We start from the raw sequence: 20766 nt of genomic DNA on the forward strand, positions 1-20766 counted from the left end.
GGGCCGGGCGCCCGGGTCCTACAGCCGGGAGCCCAGCCGGGTCACGTGCGGGCCCGGGGTGCCGGCGCGTCCGCCCTGGGCGCGCACCTACCTGCCGGCTGGAGACGGAACGGGGCCCCCAAGTGACAGCAGATCCAGCTCCTGGTCCCGCCTCGGCGCTGTCGGGGAGGGGAGGGGAGGGGAGGGCCGGGCCACTGGCACACGCCGACACGCACAGACGCGCACCCACCCGCGCCTCGTCGAACGCAGGCGCTGCCCCCGGCGGCCGCTGGCTCGGGCGCGAGTCGCGCGAGCGGCACAGAAACGGGACGGGGATGGCAGCTGTGTGTGGGGGGGGGGGGCGGGGGGTCCGCACAAGGACGCGGGGCGGAGGGGACAAGGTCCGCGCGAGCACCCCGTGGCTTGGGGCGCCGCACGGCCGGGCACGACGCGGGAGGGCGGACGGGGCCCCCGCGCTCCCCGACCCCGACCCGAGGCCGCGCCGGAACCCACCTCCCCGAACTGGAAGGCCGACACGAGGGTGACGACGACGCCCACGAAGCACACGTAGAGCCCGTAGCGGTGCGACAGGCACGTGTAGGTCTGTCGCTGCAGGAGCTTGAGCAGCATCCCCGCGGCCGCCGCCACTCGCCCAGCCGCGCCGCGCACACGCGCAGGAGCCGCCGCCGCCCCGCTCAGCCCGACGCCATTCAGCGGGGCCCGGCCGCCGGGCCGCCACTCGGCTCAGCGCCTGCGCCCGCCCGGCATCGCCGCTCCGGTCCGGCGCCCGCTCGGCTCGGCTCGGCTCGGCTCGCTCGGCTCCGCGCCCCGGCCGCCGCTTCCGGGAGGCCGAGCTCGCTCACGCCCTCGGCGCGGCGGAGGCGGACCCAGGCGGAGGCGGTCCCAGGCCCAGGCCCGTCGGCCGGGCGAGAGCGGCAGCGCCACCTGCAGGGCGGAGGGGCGGGCGGCAGGCGCGCTCTTCCGCGTCTGCGCTTGCGCGGCCGACGTCCGCCCGGCACCGTCAAGATGGGGAGGGGGCCGTCCCTGCCTGCAAGGAGGAGGTACCGTAGTGCTGTTTTGTTTTGCCGGGAACACTTCGGGTGTGTCTTCTTGTGTGTGCGCTTCTCAGAGTGCCAGAAGACTGGCCCGAGAAATAAGACAGCACGTTAGGGTCATGCCTTGCACGCGGCTAACTCGGGATTCGATACTGGCACCTCATGTGCTTCTCAGAGCATTCTTGCAGGCATGATGATCCCTGAGGACCCAAAAACGCAAAATAAAACGCGTGGGCATCAAAATGTTAAGAAGAGACGTTTTTCTATTCCGTGTTGCTGGAAAGAGGAAACCTGAGCCAGACAACGGCTAAGGGATGCCTGGGTTGAATCCCTGGCACCCTACCTGGGCCCCTGAGCCCTCGCTGCCAAAAGTGATTCCTGAGCATAGAGCTAGGAGTAAACCCTAAGTACCGCCAGATGTGTCACCAAACCCACAAAAATGGAAAATTGAAAGAAGAAAAGCTTTGGGCCAAGTTGCGTGAATATATTCACTTATTCTATACTATGTAGCAGTGTCTGGCATCTTAGTGCCTGGTATTCAACAATGAATGAGACCCTAGATCTGGTCATTTCCCAAAGAACCTGGTGAAAGAGATAAAAGACGTAAATCACTAAGTACAAAAAGCTATGATGGGGCCGGGCGGTGGCGCTAGAGGGAAGGTGCCTGCCTTGCCAGCGCTAGCCTAGAAGGACCGCGGTTCGATCCCCCGGTGTCCCATATGGTCCCCCAAGCCAGGAGCGACTTCTGAGTGCATAACCAGGAGTAACCCCTGAGCGTCACCGGGTGTGGCCCAAAAACCAAAAAAAAAAAAAAAAAAAAAAAGCTATGATGGCCACTCTTTGTGTTAAGCTTCACATCGTACCCAGTTCCAGCCCTCATCTTTATTGCCTCTGGGAATTACAATAATGGCTTTTATTTTTCTTAAATCCCATAGATGAGTGAGACTATTCTGTGTCTGTCTCTCTCCCTCTTATTTATTTCACTCAGCATAATAGTTTCCATGTCACCCATGTATGAAGGGGGGGGAGGTGTTCTTTTCTATAACTGAAACCCACTACAAACATGTTTGTAATCATGCTACTTAAAGATATTATGAAAAACATGAAATTAGAAATGGTACAAAACAAGGTCTCATTAAAAAAAAAGACATGATAAAAAAAAAGGCTATGATGTGTGTATGGAGCCAGTAGTTTTTCCCATGAATAGTATGCTTCAGGGGTGGAGAAAGCCTGAACCTCTTGAGCCTCTTAGGCCTTTCTAATTTCCCAGATACTGTGCTGATGGCAAAAAAAAAAAAAAAAAAAAAAAAAAAACCTTGCTTGCCACACCAGCCCTCCTTCCTTTTTTCTTTTCTTTTTTTTTGTTCTCATGGTTATTATTTTGTTGTTGTTTGTTGTTGTTGTTGTTGCTGTTGTGCATTTATTGTAGTTGCTGGTGCTGGTTTTGGTTTTGGGAGGGTTGTTGTTTTTTGTTTGTTTTTGTTATGTTTTTCTTCTTTTTTCCCTTCTTTTAAATTGATATTTATAACCTCTAGATGGACTCCTCCCAGTTTTTTTCTTTTTTTCTTCCCAACAGAACCACATAACTAGAATCATCTTGTTCTGCCTCATGAATTGATGGGGGAAAATGGAGGTTACCAGGACCAAACAGTTGTATGAACATTAAGTGGAAATAAAAAATGATCAGACTCAAATACCAAACCCAAACACCGAACACCAAAGTCAAAAACAACAGAATCAATACCCAAGCTATATACAGAGGGGAGCAGTTACACTAGCAGTCCAGGAGGCAAATGAGGGGAGGGAGATATGGATGCATGCTAGGAAAAGGGGTGGAGGGAGGACAACACTGGTGGTGGGAATACCCCTGATTCATTGTCACTATGTACCTTAAATATTACTGTGAAAGATTCATAATTCACTTTGGTCACAATAAAAATTATTTTTATTAAAAAGCTATGATGAAGGCTGGAGCAATAGAGCAGTTGATTGGGCTTTTGGCTTGCACGAGGCCAATCTGGGTTCAATCCTCAACATCCCATGAAGTCCTGAGCTCCACTAGTAATGACCACTAAGCACAGTCAGGAGTAACCCTTGAGCATTGCCAACCTGTTAGCAAAAAAAAAAAAAAAAAAAGCAAACAAACAAAAACTCTTTGATGGTTATTGAAGCAATAGTACAGCAATGTGGATGTTTGCCAATCTGGGTTTAATCTCTGGCACCCTATATGGTCCCTGTGCACTGCCAGTAATTATCCCTGAGCACAGCGCCAGAAATAAGACCTGAGCAATGCTGGGTATGGCCCTTACCCCCAAGTACAGCTATGATGTGATCAAAGGATATATATAGTTCAGAGGCAGAAAACATGCCTCAATATGCAAGTATGTTATGACAGGTGAGCAAGATATAGTTAAAGGGGCTGGAGATCAAATTTTGTGTCATCAAGTCCAGTTCAACTTAAAAAACTTTTTTAAAACTTTGTTCCATAAACAATGAGGCTTTTCTGCTGATTTAACATGTACAATTCAAAAAGAATAAGATTAATCTAATATGGGATTGTGAAAATGATTTTTAACTCTCATCTGAGCAGTGGGAGAAACAGTCCCATTTATCAGAAAATCTTTTATCAAATAATCTATAAAAGCCCCCCCCCCAAAAAAAGAACCTAGAAAACAGACTCAGGAGCTTGCTGAAAACCACAAGTGTTGCTTTTCTATCTAGCCATCTATTTTTCTTTCTTCCTTCTTGCTTGCTTTCATTTTTTAGATAAAACCTACTTTGCTCAGGGGTTACTCTTCGCTCTGAACTCAGGAATTAATCTTGGTAGTTTCTGGAGACCATATGGGGTGCTGGGAATTGAACCTGGGTCAGCTGAATGGAAGGCTATTGCCCTACTCAGTGTACTACTGCCCTGGTCCCCAAGTTTTGCTTTTAGAACTCCTCATTCCTTCCCTCTAAATCTACACTCTGATTCTGAGAACCTTTGTGCCAGGGTGAATCGATCAAGTGAATGGACCTAATACAGCAGGATTAAGAAAACAAAGACAGGGGCCAGAGCAGTGGTGCAAGCGGTAGGTCATTTGCCTTGCACATGATGACCTAGAATGAACCGCAGTTCGATCCCCTGGTGTCCCATGTGGTTCCCCAAGCCAGGAGCGATTTCTGAATGCATAGCCAGGAGTAACCCCTGAGTGTCACCAGGTGTGACCCCAAAACAAAACAAAACAAACACACACACAAAACAAGACAAACACAAGAGAAAAAAAGCATGGGGTTAGGGAGCCAATACCTCATGAACTGAGAGCCCTGGCTGTCCTCCACATACAATATTTATTCCTTAGAAATAGTGGTCATGGGCCTGGAGAGCGGTGTTTGCCTTGCATGCAGCCGATCCAGGACCAAAGGTGGTTGGTTCGAATCCCGGTGTCCCATATGGTCCCCCGTGCCTGCCAGGAGCTATTTCTGAGCAGACAGCCAGGAGTAACCCCTGAGCACCACCAGGTGTGGCCCAAAAACCAAAAAAAAAAAAAGAAATAGTGGTCATCAGAAGGATAACAAAGTTATTTGATCAGGTGCATTAATATCTAAGCCTACCCAGGCTAGACTTTTACACCTCCAAGAGCCTTAGTTTATCAGGACAAACATCTTTGTAATGGGCTTTCTCTAAGGGAGGTTCTTCCAGGAAAGCAAGCAGAGATAGAGCAGTTATAGGACCTCCAGCAAGATGACATTTCCTTTCCAGGCATCAGTCTTCTGGGTTTAAAGGTCCCATAAATGCACCCGCCCTGTCCTTTTCCTTTTTCTTTACCCCAGCTACTTTGTTATCTGAGTTCTACATCAACAGCAGATCAGAAAAAAACAAATTTAGGAATTTGATTTCCTATTCTTTCCCCCCAAGGAAGAAGTGACTTTTAACAATGTTTTTAGGAAAGAGAAGAAAAACTTACTCTAAAAAGAAGGTGGGAGATATTACAGGGTAAGGTTTGCAAGTGGCTGGTCTGAGTTCCATCCGCAGCATCCCATATGATTCCCCAAGCAGCACCAGGAGTAATTCCTGAGTAGCAGAAACAGGAGTTACCCGGAGCATTCACCAGGTATGGCCCCAAACAAAAAAGTTGGGGGTGAGTTGTTGCCAGAGAAATAACTCAGTGAAATGGAGCATGTGCTTTATTTGCATGAACTAATCCTTCTTTGCTCCCCAGAACTTTATATCCTCTGAGCACTGAGTAAAGTCACCTCAAAAAAGTTTGGCACAAAGAGTGATGAGTTTAGTTAGAGAAATAACTACATTCTGAACTGTCCTAATAATGAGAATGTATGAGGGAAATGGAAAGCCTGTCTAGAGTACAGGTGGGGGTTGGGTGGGGAGGAGGGAGATTTGGGACATTGGTGATGGGAATGTTGCACTGATGATGGGTGGTGTTCTTTACATGAATGAAACCCAAACACAATCATGTATGTAATCAAGATGTTTAAATAAAATAAAATAAAATAAAATATATTTTAAAAAAGTAAAAAAAAAAGTTTGTCAGGACATTGCTCAGTGATGCCTTTCATACATGGGACCTGGGTTTAATCTCAAAAAAGAAATCAAACTGGTTTACAAAATGTAACTTCAGGATCAATAATGTGGAGGGGGAAGAGCAGGAAGGTAAGAGTGCTCCCTCTCGGGTGTCCTGTCAACCATCTGGTAACCTAGGGAAGAGAACAAAGCTCTGCCAGTCTAAGACAAGTGTTTGCCATCTTATGGGTGGTCCACCCATGTGGGTATATGCCACCTTTCTCAGCAGCTGAGAGAGACAGAGACAGAGAGACACAGAGACAGACACAAAGAGAGTGCACTTAGCACCGCACACCAGCAGTGATCCTAAGCAATGGGTGCCACTTCATTCCCTTCCCCCAAAATACCCAACACAAACAAACGAAAAACCAGTTATAGGATAGAAACCAGAAGATGGCTCACAGGGCTGGGCAAAAGCTTTTCCACGCATCCTGTTTACCATACAGGTTTCATCCTCAGTTCCATAACCAAGACAACAGATGGTCTCCTGAGCACTGCCCCACCCCCAAGGAAAAAATAATTTGTATACACAAAGAAAGAGTATACAAAACATCTGAAACTCTTTTGCAACAACAACAACAACAAAAGACTTGGAGAAATTATTGAGTTCTTATTGTGATTTGACATAACAATCAGGTGATCAGAAGGACAAGGTGGGGCTGAAGTGCTGAAGTCAAGCACTGAAAAAGTAGGAGGTGCCTGGGATTGAGCCCAGGGCCTGGACTATACCGTGTCCAGGAATGAATTCCAGGATCTTTAGTGATCTACCTGCTGGAACCTGGTGATGAAATGCATGTGGCAGAGGGAGGGTGTGACTCGGTTTTTTGGCACAGCAGTCATCTGTTAATTTCAAACATGTAATTAATTTTGTCAACTGACTCAGCAAGTGTACAGTGTCTCCTCTAGCAAGCAGAAAGGTGTTCCAGAAAACCACACACAAAAAAAATTTTAAGACAGTAAATAGGGCAAGATGATGGAAAAGGCTTGGGCGACCTACTTACATTGATAAGCATAAAATGTCTTGTGATGGATTCTTTTCCCTTGGAGAAAGGAAAGGAGGAGTGGAGGGGAGAAGAGAGAAAGGAAGATGAAAGAAGGGGAGAGGAGAGGAGGGGAGAGGATGGAGAACAGGAAAGAGCAGAGGAGGGGAGGGGAGAGAAGATGAGGAAGAAGAGAGAATAAGAAAGGTAAAGTGGCTGCCAGAAAGTTCCATTTTGGCCAGTCAGAACTGGAGTCCCCTAGATGGAGACCAGGTTCAGTTATTAGATAGTCTTGGTGCCTCTACTTGGGGATTGCTGTTTACATTTTTTACTTATGAGATTTACTTATGAGAAATTAACTTCCTTCTTCCTCTGTCCTTCCTGATGAAACCCATGATCTCAGAACTCTTAACACTGAACTCTTAACACTGAGCCACATCCCCAGCTGCTCAAAACATCCAGCTTTTACTTTTCTTAATTTTTGGTGGGAGGCAGCACACACAGTGCTGCTCAGGAGTTACTCTGGCTCTGTAACCAGGAATTACTCCTGGCAGTCTCTGGGGACCATATGGGGTGCAGTGGTTTGAATCCAGATATCCCTACTTGTTCTTCTATCGCTTTGGTCCTTCAAAACAGCTTTTACTTGTTTTGCCAAATAGTGACTTAAACAAAAATGTAAAGAAAAGCTTCCCTGGGGCCGGAGAGATAGCACAGCGAAGTTTGCTTTGCAAGCAGCCGATCTAGGATCAAAGGTGGTTGGTTTGAATGTCGGCGTCCCATGTGGTGCCCCGTGCCTGCCAGGAGCTATTTCTGAGCGGATAGCCAGGAGTAACCCCTGAGCACCGCCGGGTGTGGCCCCAAAACCAAAAAGAAAAGAAAAGAAAAGCTTCCTTGCTAGAGAGGCACAGGGCTTCAAGGGCTTCCTGTGCAAGCGATGATTCCTGAAACACTGCTGGGAGTAGCCCTTGAGCACCATCAGGTGCGGCTCAAGCCCTCCCCCGCATTCCCAAATGAAAATCACCGTGTTTTTGTTTTGTTTTGTTTTGTTTTGTTTTGTTTTGTTTTTCTGGTTGTTCTTTGTGCTGTCCGGGTCTTAAGCATAAGTACCAGCCTGCTCTGCTCACTGCGCCTGGCAGGGTGAAGCATCCACTACTTCAGAAGTCGGTGTGGTATTGCTCCTCCTGCAGGAGGACACAGAAAAGCAACAGCTTCCTGCAATTTCTCTCTGGCTCCCTAGTGGCAAAATAGGGCACCGTCGCCACCTCGCGCTAATAGTTCAGAGAGTTTCTGAGTGAATGGATTTGGAGCTATAAGTGACCAGAAATGAACCACAAAGTGAACCACAAAGGGTTCCAGAGATGGCTTAGATTCTCCTAATCTAATATTTTAATCTGTAGGTGAAAGGCCCAGAGATGGGGATGGGAAAGGTAGGGCAAAGGGCCTCTTTTTTATTTATTTATTTATTTATTTATTTATTTATTTATTTATTTATATTTTTTGTTTTGGGGGTCACACCTGGCAGGGCTCAGGGGTTACTCCTGGCTCTACGCTCAGAAATCGCCCCTGGCAGGCACAGGGGACCATATGGGATGCCGGAATTCGAACCACTGACCTTCTGCATGAAAGGCAAACGCCTTACCTCCATGCTATCTCTCTGGCCCCATTATTTCATTCATTTAAATGTATTTATTTATTTTTGAATTTGGGGGCCACATCTAACGGTGCTCAGGGCTTCACTCCTGGCTCTGCACTCAGGAATAACTCCTGGAGATTCTCAGGAGATCAAATGGAATACCAGAGATTGAACCTGGGTGAGCCATGTCCAAAGCAAAACACCTACTGGCTGCTCTGTTACTCTGAGCCAGGTCTGATTTTTGCTGTTGTTATTTTGTGTATGTGTGAAGCAATATATATATATGTATATATATATATATATATATATATTTGGTTTTTGGGTCACACCTGGCAGCGCTCAGGGGTTACTCCTGGCTCCATCCCGGGATTTGAACCAATGACCTTCTGCATGAAAGGCAAAGACCTTACCTCCATGCTATCTCTCTGGCCCCCCAAATATTTTTATGAAGCTAACACCACTCTGATACCAAAACCAGACAAAGATGCTGCAATAAAAGAAAACTACAGACCAATATCCCTAATGAACAAAACTCAACAAAATCTTGGCAAATAGGATCCAATGTCTCATCAATAAGGTCATACACAGGGCTGGAGAGATGGCATGGAGGTAGGGCATTTGCCGTGCATGCAGAAGGACGGTGGTTCGAATCCTGGTATCCCATATGGTCCCCTGAGCCTGCCAGGAGCAATTTCTGAGCGTAGAGCCAGGAGTAACCCCTGAGCGCTGTCGGATGTGACCCAAAAACCTAAAACCAAAAAAAAAAAAAAAAAAAGGTCATACACTATGACCAATTAGGTTTCATTCCAGAAATGCAAGGATAGTTTAACATACATAAACAATTAACATAATACACCATATCCACAAAAGGAAAAATAAAAACCATCTGTTAATATCAATAGATGCAGAGAAAGCATTTGATAAGGTCCAACACCCATTTATGATAAAAAAAAAAAACTCTCAACAAAATGGGATGAAAGCACCTTTTCTCAATATAGTCAAGGTAAACTACCACAAGCCAATGGCAAATGTTATTCTCAATGAAGATAAACTAAAAGCCTTTCCTCTAAAATTTGTTATCAGACAAGCTGCCCCCTCTCACCACTCCTATTCAATATAGTACTGGAAGTACTTGCCACAGCAATTGGGCAAGAAAAGATATAAAGGGCATCCAGATAGGAAAAGAAAAAGTCAAGCTCTCACTGTAGATGACATGCTACTGTATTTAGAAAACCCTTAAAGGCTCTACCAAAAAAACTTATTTAAACAATAGACTCATTTAGCAAAGTGGCAAGATATCACTTCTGATGGTGCTCTTATAGGATTCCTGGAATGGAGCTGAGGTTGGCTGTGTGCAATAAAACACTACCCACTGTACTGTCTCTCCAGCTGTGGGTGTGGTTGAGTGGGGGTTACAGGGATACTCAAACTTTTTAAACAGGGGGCCAGTTCACTGTCCCTCAGACCATTGGAGGGTCTGACTATAGTAAAAACAAAACTTATGAACGAATTCTTATGCACACTGCATATATCTTATTTTGCAATGAAGAAACAAAACAGATACAAATACAATATGTGGCCCGCAGGCCATAGTTTGAGGACCACTGCTTTAAACCATTCAATCCAATGGAAAATTGTCTTCTTCTCTTGAAGGAGATCATCTAGGTCAGAATCCCTATATTTTTCATGAGGCTTTCCCTGAAATTGCTTTCCTTTTTTTTTGTTGTTGTTGTTTTCTGTTTTTTGGGTCACACCTGGCAGTGCTCAGGGGTTACTCCTGGCTCTACGCTTAGAAATCACTCCTGGCAGACTCGGGGGACCATATGGGATGCCGGGATTCGAACCACCGTCCTTCTACATAAAAGGCAAACACCTTACCTCTATGCTATCTCTCCGGCCCTGCTTTTCTTTCTTTTGCTAATCACTCCATCCTTCTGTCTTCTTGACTATAAAATGCCTTTACTTTGGACAATGCATCAGAACCCCTTGCTAGAAGTAATGCCAATTGATCCACAAACTCTTTAATAAAATCAACTTGAGGGTTTGGAGATGGTTACAGCAGTTAGGACACATGCCTAAACATGTACCCAATCCAAGCTCAAATCTCAGGATCACATGATCCCTTGAGCACTCCTGGCAGCAGCTCTGAGAGCCCCAGTACCCCCATGACTGAAGTATCCCAGCACTGCAGGATCCAAGCAGCATCTCATCTGCTTGTCATCTGTTGCATTGCACCAGACACAGCTGGAAAGAACATCCATAGCCAGAGCCATCCCCTCAAAGCCAATTTGATCTATCTATCTATCTATCTATCTATCTATCTATCTATCTATCTATCTATCTATCTATCTATCTATCTATCTACCTACCTACCTATCTATCTATCTATCTATCTATCTATCTATCTACTTATCCATCCATCCATCCATCCATCCATCCATCCATCCATCCATCCATCCATCCATACATCCATCCATCCATCCATCTATTTTGTGAAAATTATTGTGTCTCCAATGAAGTCATTAATACAATGGCAGAAAGTTCAGTAAGCTCTTGTGAGCTGTCCATTCTGTTAAATTGGTGGTTTTTTTCTTTTTGAGGGGTGTTAGGCCACACCTGGTGACACTCAGGGGTTACTCCTGGCTCTGTGCTCAGAAATCGCTGTTGGCAGACTCAGAGGATCATATGAGATGCCAGAGATCAAAATGGGGTCATCCCCATGCAAGGCAAATGTCCTACTACTGTTCTATAACTCCAGCCCCAAATTAATGTGTTTCAATAGGCATGACAGCATCAAAAAATAGTTATCCAGAAATTCAACACACTATTACTTATACTGCAACTTTTAGAGGCACGCACTCAGCTGCCAGGCCTTCTGAAAGAGGGAGGATTCCCGAAAAGGTTGCCCACACTCACTCCAAAAAAGCCCTCATGATATCAGCCCCCAAGCCAGACTATCTGAAGTGTGGTCAGAACAATGTCCCCGAATGAACTCTTAGAGGCTCTCAGATGAGGCGGGACCATTGGGGAAATGTTGATTCTGGGTGATGAAGACAGCAGGTGTGGCTTTGGGAGGGCAGGGTTTTGGCCTACCCTCTTCTTTAGAGATGGCCAGCTTTCTGCTATGGCCAGTTGTACCCATGATTTTTCATGGCTTGGTTTATATCTCGGTCAAGAAGACTGGGTCTAAGGAGCTGGTCTAGTGTGAACATGGTTACTGTGTTCGTGGACATGGTTATCTATCTATCTATCTATCTATCTATCTATCTATCTATCTATCCATCCATCCATCCATCCATCCATCCATCTATCATCTATCTATCTATCTATCTATCTATCTATCTATCTATCTATCTATCTATCTATCTATCATCTATCCATCTACTATCATCTATCTATCTATCTAATTATCTATCTATCTAATTATCTATCTATCTATCTATCTATCTATCATTTTTGTTTGTTTGCCTGCACTAGCCTTGGACGGACCGCCGTTTGATCCCCCGGCGTCCCATGTGGTCCCCCAAGCCAGGAGTGACTTCTGAGCACATAGCCAGGAGTAACCTTTGTGCGTCACCGGGTGTGGCCCAAAAACCAAACCAAAACAAAACAAAACAAAACAAAAAGTAAAAATAAAAATCACTTCTCCAGGTTTTAGATTTGGACAGCATTCAATTCATTTCACCACTAAGTGGCAGCATACTAAATGATAATTTCTAACAATGATCCCTTCTAGCATGCCCGTTGCTGAGGCTTTAGCAGTGCTAGGTTGTCAAATAGTTCTTTCTTTCTTTTTTTTTTTTTTTCTTTTTTTGGGCACCACCCGTTTGACGCTCAGGGGTTACTCCTGGCTATGTGCTCAGAAATCGCCCCTGGCTTGGGGGGGCCATATGGGACGCCGGGGGATCGAACCGCGGTCCTTCCTTGGCTGGCGCTTGCAAGGCAGACACCTTACCTCCAGCGCCACCTACCCGGCCCCTCTTTCTTTTTTTTGTGTGTGTGGGGGGTCACACCTGACAGCGCTCAGGGGTTACTCCTGGCTTTATGCTCAGAAATCGCTTCTGGCAGGCTTGGGGGACCATATGGGATGCTGGGATTTGAACCACTGTCCTTCTGCATGGAAGGCAAACGCCTTACCTCCATACTGTCTCTCCGCCCCAAATAGTTATTTCTTTAGGAAAACATGACCTAAATTACCCAATAATTTATTTCTATGCAGATATGCTGTAATAAATATGGTTAAGTACTAAAATGGCCATTATGAGGTACCACAGTGCGTGTGTGCAGGCTTTGCTTGTTGGAGATCCCAGTTTCTTCCTCTGCTGTAGAGTTTATACCTTGCATGTGTGAGGGCCTTGGTTTGATTATTGGTACAGTCAAAAAAAAAGTAATAGAAGGAACTCTCCTTTCAGCCCTTAGGCCTGCACTTGCAGTAATATTTGCACTACTTTATCTTTTCCTTAAACACTTCACTTCCATTGTCCCCTCCTGCGAAAGGAACAACAATGAAAAGTATGTAAAATGGCTAGTGAGAGCTCATGGAGCTCTTGGGGTCCCTGGAGCACATGCTTTGTATGCAGAAGGTCCAGGTCCAGTTCCTGGCACTGTAAGGTTCACCATATGGCCAGGAATGACTCCTGAGCAGAGAGATTGGAGGAACCCCTGAGAAATTCTTGGTGTTACAACAACAACAACAAAACAAACCCAACAAATAAAACTAACCCAAAATCATAAAAACTAGTATGTGAAATAATTAAAGATTTCCTTTCTTCAGAGCATGACTTCCCTTAACCAGGTCATTATTGTTAATGCTATGAATGTATATTCTTCCATGGAATTATTCTTGCAAATTTAATTTTAAAATTTTATTTTAGTGGTTTTTTTTGGGGGGAGCATACCTGGCAATACTGCCTCTGCACTCAGGAATGTTTCCTTGTGCTCAAGGAACCATACTGGATGACAGGGATTGAACCTGGGCAGCCATGTGCAAAGCTAAATACCCACTGTTCTATCTCTCCTGCCCCTTGATTTAATTTTTGTTGTTGAGCCATACCCAGAGGTGCTCAGGGGTTACTCCTGGCTCTGCACTCAGGAATAATTCTTATTTTTTGGCCACACTCAGTGGCATTCAGTGGTTATTCCTGGATCTGTGCTCAATAATCACTCCTGGAAGGCTTTGGGGACCATATGGGATGCAGGGGATGGAACTTGAGTCAACTACATACAAGGCAAATACTCTACTCGCTGTGCTATTGCTCTAGCCCCTCAGAAAACACTCTTAGTGGTGCTCAGGGGACCATAAATGATGCCCTACCTGCTATACTATTGCTTGAACCCCCAAAATTTATATTTCTCAAGGAGAATTCTATTCTTTTACTAGGAAGAGGAAGAATCTTAATACTTTTCAGTAGAAGAAGCAGTTGTGTGCTTAGCATTATTAAAAATTACTGAACAGAACTTCACTGTACTTTTCCTGGATACTTTTTTAATAATCCCTCCCTCCAAAGAGTTCTGAATCCCTTTTCTTAGACCAAAGACATAGTATAATGGGTAAGTGCTTGCTTTTCATGCAGCCAACCCAGTTCAATCTTCTGCATCCCATGTGGTCCCTCGGCCTGCTATGAGTGATTTCTGAAAGCATAGTAAGAAGCATTGCTAGGTATGGCCCCCCAAAAAAACAAAACCAATGCAATTTTCTTTTTGTTTTATATAAGATGGTAAAAACCCACATTCTTTAACTTCGGAGGAATGAGAGGCCCACATTCAGTGGTGCCAAGCAAGTCCTCTCCCAATACCTGGAGTCCATGTGCTGGTAGGATCAGAGATGGGGCTCCTGCATGCAAATACATGTTCCAACCTGATTTGATCTTTCCCGTCTCCTGTAATCCCAAATTCTAAGAGCCCTGTCTTTTTATTTATTTATTTTTTGTTTTGTTTTTGGGTCACACCCAGCAGCGTTCAGGGGCTACTCCTGGCTCTATGCTCAGAAATCGCCCCCAGCAGGCTCGGGGGACCATATGGGAATGCCGGGATTCGAACCACCATCCTTCTGCATGCAAGGAAAATGCCTTATCTCCATGCTATCTCTCCGGCCCCTCTAAGAGCCCTTTCAGCTAGTTATCAGTGTGTGCTCCACCATCAATGCTCATGTTAATAAACTAGCTTGTTCTTTTTCTCATCTCTCTCTTGCCAGTCTAATTTATGAATTTCTGGCCAGAAATACAAAGATCAATAGAGGAAAAAGATTTTTCCCCTCCCTCATATTCTTTATCTAATGCAAGTCCTTTGCTAAGAGTATAAACTTCACCCAGTTTTAAAGTTAAGAATATAAGAGAAGGAAACAAAAATAGAGGGGGAAAATTATTTGGGGAAGGTCATTCTAGAACATTTCACTTGTTCCATCATTGTGTGTGTGTGTGTGTGTGTGTGTGTGTGTGTGTGTTAGTTTGGGCCACACATGGTGATGCTCAGAGCTTAATCCTGGTTTGATGCTCAGAAACCACTCCTGGTGGGACTCAGAAGACCATATGCAGCACTGGAATTTGAACTTGGGTAAGCTCTGGTGCAGAGCAACAACTTTACATATATGTATGTATGTATGTATGTAACACAAAGCTATATGTATATACTATATAGCATTAGGGCCACACCTGTCAGTGCTCAGGAGTTACTCCTGGATCTGCACTCAGAAATCACTGCTAGTGGTGCTCAAGGAGCTATATGGGATGCTGGTGATTGAATCTGGGTAAGCTGCATGCAAAGCAAGTGCCCTACCTGCTGTACTATGTTTTTATGATTGATAATTAGGTAAATTATCTTTTAAGTAAAATTCTTCCACTTTATACTTGCCCACCTCTTTAATTTCTATTTTGTTTTGTTCTGGATTTGCTGTGGCAGTGCCCTGGATTGGCTTTGTGTTCAGGGGTCATTTTGGAAGAGCTCAGGGTCCATCTGGAATGCATAGGAACAAATCTTTGTTGGCCCAAACACATGCAAGGAAAGCTCTCTTTACCCACTGTGTATCTTTCTGGCCCCCTGCCCATATTTTTTTTTGTTTTTTTTTGGGTCACACCCAGCAGTGCTCAGGCATTACTCCTGGCTCTACACTCAGAAATCACTGCTGGCAGGCATAGGGGACCATATGGGATGCCAGGATTCGAACCACCTTCCTTCTGCATGAAAGGCAAACGCCTTACCTCATGCTATCTCTTCAGCCCCTGCCCACCTTTTTTAATGTTAATCATAAAAATGTCAAATTCTGTTCTTATTTTTAGACCTGAGATTTGTTTGACCTTTTATGCCCAGAGAAATTAAAGCCCAATATTAATGAAGATGCAAAGTAATAACAAAGAGATTGCTTCTTCTGCCTCTGTTGTTGATCATAATAATGATATTGGTAATGAAAGACTTGAATGAAAACATAGAAAAGTAAACATAGGATAGGAGGGAGAAGTATCACTTTCCCTCTACCATTCTGGGTTCTTGGTTAAGACATTCATAAATTATGAGGAGGAAACCAAAAACATAAATACTTTCTTATACATACATGTGAAAGAAAATGAAGTAACTTGTCAAAATAGCCCAAGATATCTCCTTAAATACTATCTAAAACTAATGACAAAGATGGGATGGAAGAGAGAATGAGAGGTTAGCAAGAAATGCACAGTAAACAGATTACGAAAGGCTCTTTAAAAATTATTTTTAGGGACCAGAGCAATAGGACAGTATGGAAGAGCATTTGCTTTGCATGCAACTGACCCAGATTTGATCCTCGGCATCCCAGTTGGTCCCCCTTGCACTGCCAGGAGTAATTCTTGAGTGCAGAACCAAGAGTAATCCCTGAACACCTCTGGCTGTGGCCCTCAAACCAAAAAATTATTATTATTTGTATAGTGACCATGGAATTACAAAATTATTCATGATTGGATTTCAGGAATACAATACCATATCAATACCAGTCCCTTCACCAGTGTCTACTTCCCTCAACCAGTGTCCTATTTCATCCCAATTTTTCACCACACCTGGTGGTACACAGGGCTTACTCCTGACTCTGGGCTCAGTAATCACTCCTGACAGTGCTCAGAGAATCATATAGGATGTCGGAATCAAACCTGGATTAACTGTGTGCAAGGCAAGCTACCTCTCCATTGTACTATTGCTCAGGCCTGAGCACAGAAGACTCTTTTTCGGTTTTTGGCCCACTCCTGGTGCTTCTCAGGAGGATTAAATCCAGGTCAGGTGTGTGGAAGGCAAATGCCCTACCTACTTTGCTATCATTCCAGCCCCCCACCCCCAACACAGAAGATTCTTAAGACAACTTATATAGCTATTGCCTCCATAGACAGGATTAAAGAGATTCTGTCATCTCCCTCTGCCAGGTACAAGTGAAGATGTTCTTTACATATGTAGGTACCTTAGATTCAGGTCAAACCTGGAAGCCAGGGATGACTCTGCAGCAGAGCAAGTGCCTTGCAACTTTGAGGCTTCAAGTTCTATCGAAGGGGCTGGAGAGATAGCATAGCAGTAGAGCATTTGCCTTGCATTTGCTCGACCTGGGAGGGAGCCTGTTTGAATCCCAGCATCCCATATGATCCCCCAGCTTGCCGGGGCGATTTCTGAGTGCAGAGCCAAGAGTGATCCCTGAGCACTGCTGGGTGTGACTCAAAAACCAACCAACCAATCAATCAATCATTTAGTTTAAAAAAAAAAAGTTCTAGGGGCCGGAGAGATAGCACAGCGGTGTTTGCTTTGCAAGCAGCCGATTCAGGACCTAGGGTGGTTGGTTTGAATCCCGGCGTCCCATGTGATTCCCCATGCCTGCCAGGAGCTATTTCTGAGCAGATAGCCAGGAGTAACCCCTGAGCACCGCCGGGTGTAGCCCCAAACCCAAAAAAAATTTTTAAAAATTAAAAAATAAAATAAAAAAATGTTCTATCCCAGCAACTTCTCACGTAAGAGACTAGTAGGATCCTGTTGGCACTGACATTAGGGTTCTTTGGACCTATTGCAAAGTCTCTGTTGTCTCACAACCACATATGTGCACTTCCATAATTGTTGTGACAATGAAAAAGAGAAGGGTAGGAATAAAACAGGAGACCACCCTAAAGTAGTCCTTACACTAGAGGAAAATTGTGGGAGGGCAAATTATGCTTTGTGTATCAGGAATTAGAAAATGTACTGTCTCTAGCTTCAGTTTGCTGATGAGTGCTTTGAGCCAATTTCTTTTCTTTTCTTTTTCTTTTTTCCTTTTGTAATCCCTATGCTTGAGGGATATTCCTGGCTCTGCATTCAGGAACCACTCCTATCCTGGTGGGGGAGGTTGGGTGACCATATGCAATTTCAGGGATCAAATCTGGATCATTCACATGCAAGGCATGTGCCCTATCTGCTGTACTATCATTCTGGCCCTTTTGAGCCTATTTATTTATTTATTTATTTATTTATTTATTTATTTATTTATTTATTTATTTATTTATTGTTTGGGGGCCACATCTGGCAGCACTCAGGAGTGATTCCTGAATCTGCGCTCAGAAATCACTCCTGGCATGCTCAGGGGACCATATGAGATGTCAGGGATCAAACTTGGGTCTGTCCCAGGTCAATCATGTGCAAGACAGATGCCCTACCCTCTGTGCTATTTCTCTGGCCCCCTTTGAGCCAATTTTTAAAATGCTTTCCATTAGATACATTGAATGAAGTAAGCCAGAAGAAGAAAGACAAACACAGGATGATCTCACATATCTATATCATAGAGAATAACTGGATGAGAAAATGTAATGTAGTAGGGGGGATACCTAGATCACCTTTGACCCCAAAACTTAAGGAAGAGGACAGAGAAGGAAAGAAATCAAGGTGGGGAAGGAAGATGAGAAAGGAAAGTAATAGGGGAACAAGAATCAGAGATTCAGATATATAGGAGAGTAGCATAGCTAAAAATCCAAAGCACATAATCAATATCACTGAAAACGTGAGATCTAAGCTGCCATTAATTAATGTTGTCGTCTCTGTCAAGGTGGCAGGCAGGTGGTGGGGAATGGGGATGAAGGCTCATGGGAACACTGATGCTGGAAGTTGACATTTATGGGTGGGTTGGTGTTGAAATATTATATGTCTAAAATACAACTATCAATAACTTTGTAAACCATAGATCTTTAGCTAAATAAAAGAAATTAGAACAAACAAATAAAATGCTTTTCCTTAGAAAAATTCCATTTTGGGGGGAGTTGCCTTTGGAGGTGTTCAGGGCTTGCTTACTCATTGGTCTTTATTTAGGCATCATTCCTAGCTGAAAGTAAGGCTAGGGGACTATATGAGGTGCCATGGACCTAGATTAAACCTAGGTTGAACCTAGGTTGAACTAAGTGCAAGACAAACAGCCTACCCTTTATCTCTCCAGCCCCATTAAAAACTAATTAACTAGATAATGAAGGGACAAACATGAAATTCTGCCAGCAGATAGCTGGATGAGTTTGGATATATCACATCTCACTGGATTTATTATATTTTTTTAAGTTTCTAGATCACATCTGGTGGTATTTAGGGATTACTCCTGGCTCTGAATCAGGTGTCACTCCTGGTAGAGCTCAGAGAACTATATTGGATGCTGGGGATCAGTTCCACTGAGAGCAAAGCAAGTACTTATTTGCTGTACTATCTATCTCTTTTGTTGTACTATCTATCTCTTTGGCCCTTAGGTTAACAATTTTTGTTTGTTTGTTTGTTTTTGGGTCACACCCGGCAGTGCTCATGGGTTACTCCTGGCTCTATGCTCAGAAATCACTCCTGGCAGGCTCAGGGGACCATTTGGGATCCCGGATTCGAACCACCTACCTTCTGCATGCAAGGCAAATGCCTTACCTCCATGCTATCTCTCTGGCCCCATGTTTAAAATTTTTTTATGTTTACGATTTTTTTTACATCAGACTAAAGGATTGGATAGAAGTCCCTCTGTGAATCTACGATTTTTTTTTATGTAAAATCATTTTATTTAGAAACATAAGAGATGGAGGTTTTAAGAGAGAGAAAATGAACTTACCCAGAAGGAAAAAAGCCAAGAATACTCATCTCAGGTTGAGATGCAGGCAAATCTTTAAGATAGAAAATGTATGATAAAATAAAAGAAAGGAGTTACAGAGCCGTAGTGGTAGCACAGTGGTAGGGCGTTTGCCTTGCACACGGCTGACTTAGAACAGACACAGGTTCAATTCCCTGGCATCCTGAGCCAGGAGCGATTTCTGAGTGCAGAGCCAGGAGTAACCCCCGAGTGCTGCCATGTGCCCCCCCAAAAAAGAAAGGAGTTACACATCTCAGATCAATATGCAAATGAGTCTCCGAGGTGGAGAAGGCACATGAATCTGATATTTTTGAAATCCTCAGCTAATTTTTTTACCATAAGTGTGATATTGAGTCACATATTTTTCCCTTCCGGAAATGGAAAAACCACCCTTTAAGAAATGCTAAATTTAATGAATCAGAATGGGTCTGGAGAATAATACAGTGAATAAGGTGCTTATCTCAAACATCACTGACAAGAGTTCGATCCCAGGTATCCCATATGGTCTTCTAAGTTTGTCAAGAGTAAGTTCTGATTGTAAAACTAGGCATAACCCCTGATCATCACTGGATATGTACATGATACAGTGAGCATCACTGGATATGCCCCCTCTCAAAAGCCAAAACAAAAGCAAAGAAACAAAAACAAAAGTACTCAACCAGAATAGAAAGAACTCTTGAACTCCCCAGTTGAAACCTAAGTACAAAGAGGAAATTACTGAGATGAGTAAACTTGAAACATTCTTCGTAAATGAACTTTTTTTTTTTCTTTTTCCAGGGGAGAGGCGAACGCAGTCCCCCACTACCACAAATTATGCAGTCGAGTTTTCCACATTTGGGGAAATCGCAGGGGTCAGCACATCTGGAGTGAAATGGATAAGCCTCACCCTGGGGAAACCACCTTCGTGATCATGGTATCTTCCTTGCCAGGTAAGTATAACTTTTTTTTTTGACAGTTAAACTATGACAAAGAAATTGGATGCCTGAAGTACAGCAAGGAAAGCCCCTTTAACAAATGGTGATGGAAAAATGGAATCATTACTGCAAAAAAAATAAAAATAAAAAACAAGCTTAATCTACATGGAATAAAGACTTTGAGATTAGACCAGAATCCGTGTAATACATTTAGAAAAAGCATAGGCAGAATTCTCCAATATTTGGACCTCGTAGGAGTTTTCAGTGATTTAAAGCTATAACAGTAACCTAGACAATAAAAATAAAAATAAACAAATGATATTCCATTAAACTAAGAGATCTTTGCTTGGCAAAATAACTAATGTAAAAATTTATAAAAATAAAACACTAGAGAGAGAGAGAGAGAGAGAGAGAGAGAGAGAGAGAGAGAGAGAGAGAAGTAAAATTTCTGCCCCAGAGACAGGGGTAGGGGCAGTGGGAGGGAAGAAGACATCAGGGAGGATAAGTGGGAAACTAGAGATTGATGATGAGAAATGTGCACTGGTGAAGATTGTTGTAAATGTATGACTGTAACTCAATCATGAACAACTT

At 44.0% G+C, this 20766-nt stretch overlaps 1 protein-coding gene and 1 non-coding gene across 2 annotated transcripts in view; both read right to left on the reverse strand.

The window, feature by feature from the left end:
* GNPTAB (N-acetylglucosamine-1-phosphate transferase subunits alpha and beta) overlaps window positions 1-609 on the reverse strand; it is a 92143-nt gene extending 91534 nt beyond the window's left edge. The window contains exon 1 of the mRNA XM_049782802.1: window positions 493-609. Coding sequence (XP_049638759.1) covers window positions 493-609 — 117 coding nt within the window. The remainder of the gene's footprint in view (window positions 1-492) is intronic.
* Window positions 610-20035: 19426 nt separating this feature from the next.
* LOC126023761 (U1 spliceosomal RNA) lies at window positions 20036-20198 on the reverse strand. The gene has a single exon (XR_007500828.1). It is a non-coding gene; the product is annotated as a U1 spliceosomal RNA (small nuclear RNA).
* Between the last annotated feature and the right edge of the window lie 568 nt (window positions 20199-20766).

Source organism: Suncus etruscus, chromosome 11, assembly GCF_024139225.1.
Source record: "Suncus etruscus isolate mSunEtr1 chromosome 11, mSunEtr1.pri.cur, whole genome shotgun sequence".
NCBI lineage: Eukaryota > Metazoa > Chordata > Mammalia > Eulipotyphla > Soricidae > Suncus > Suncus etruscus.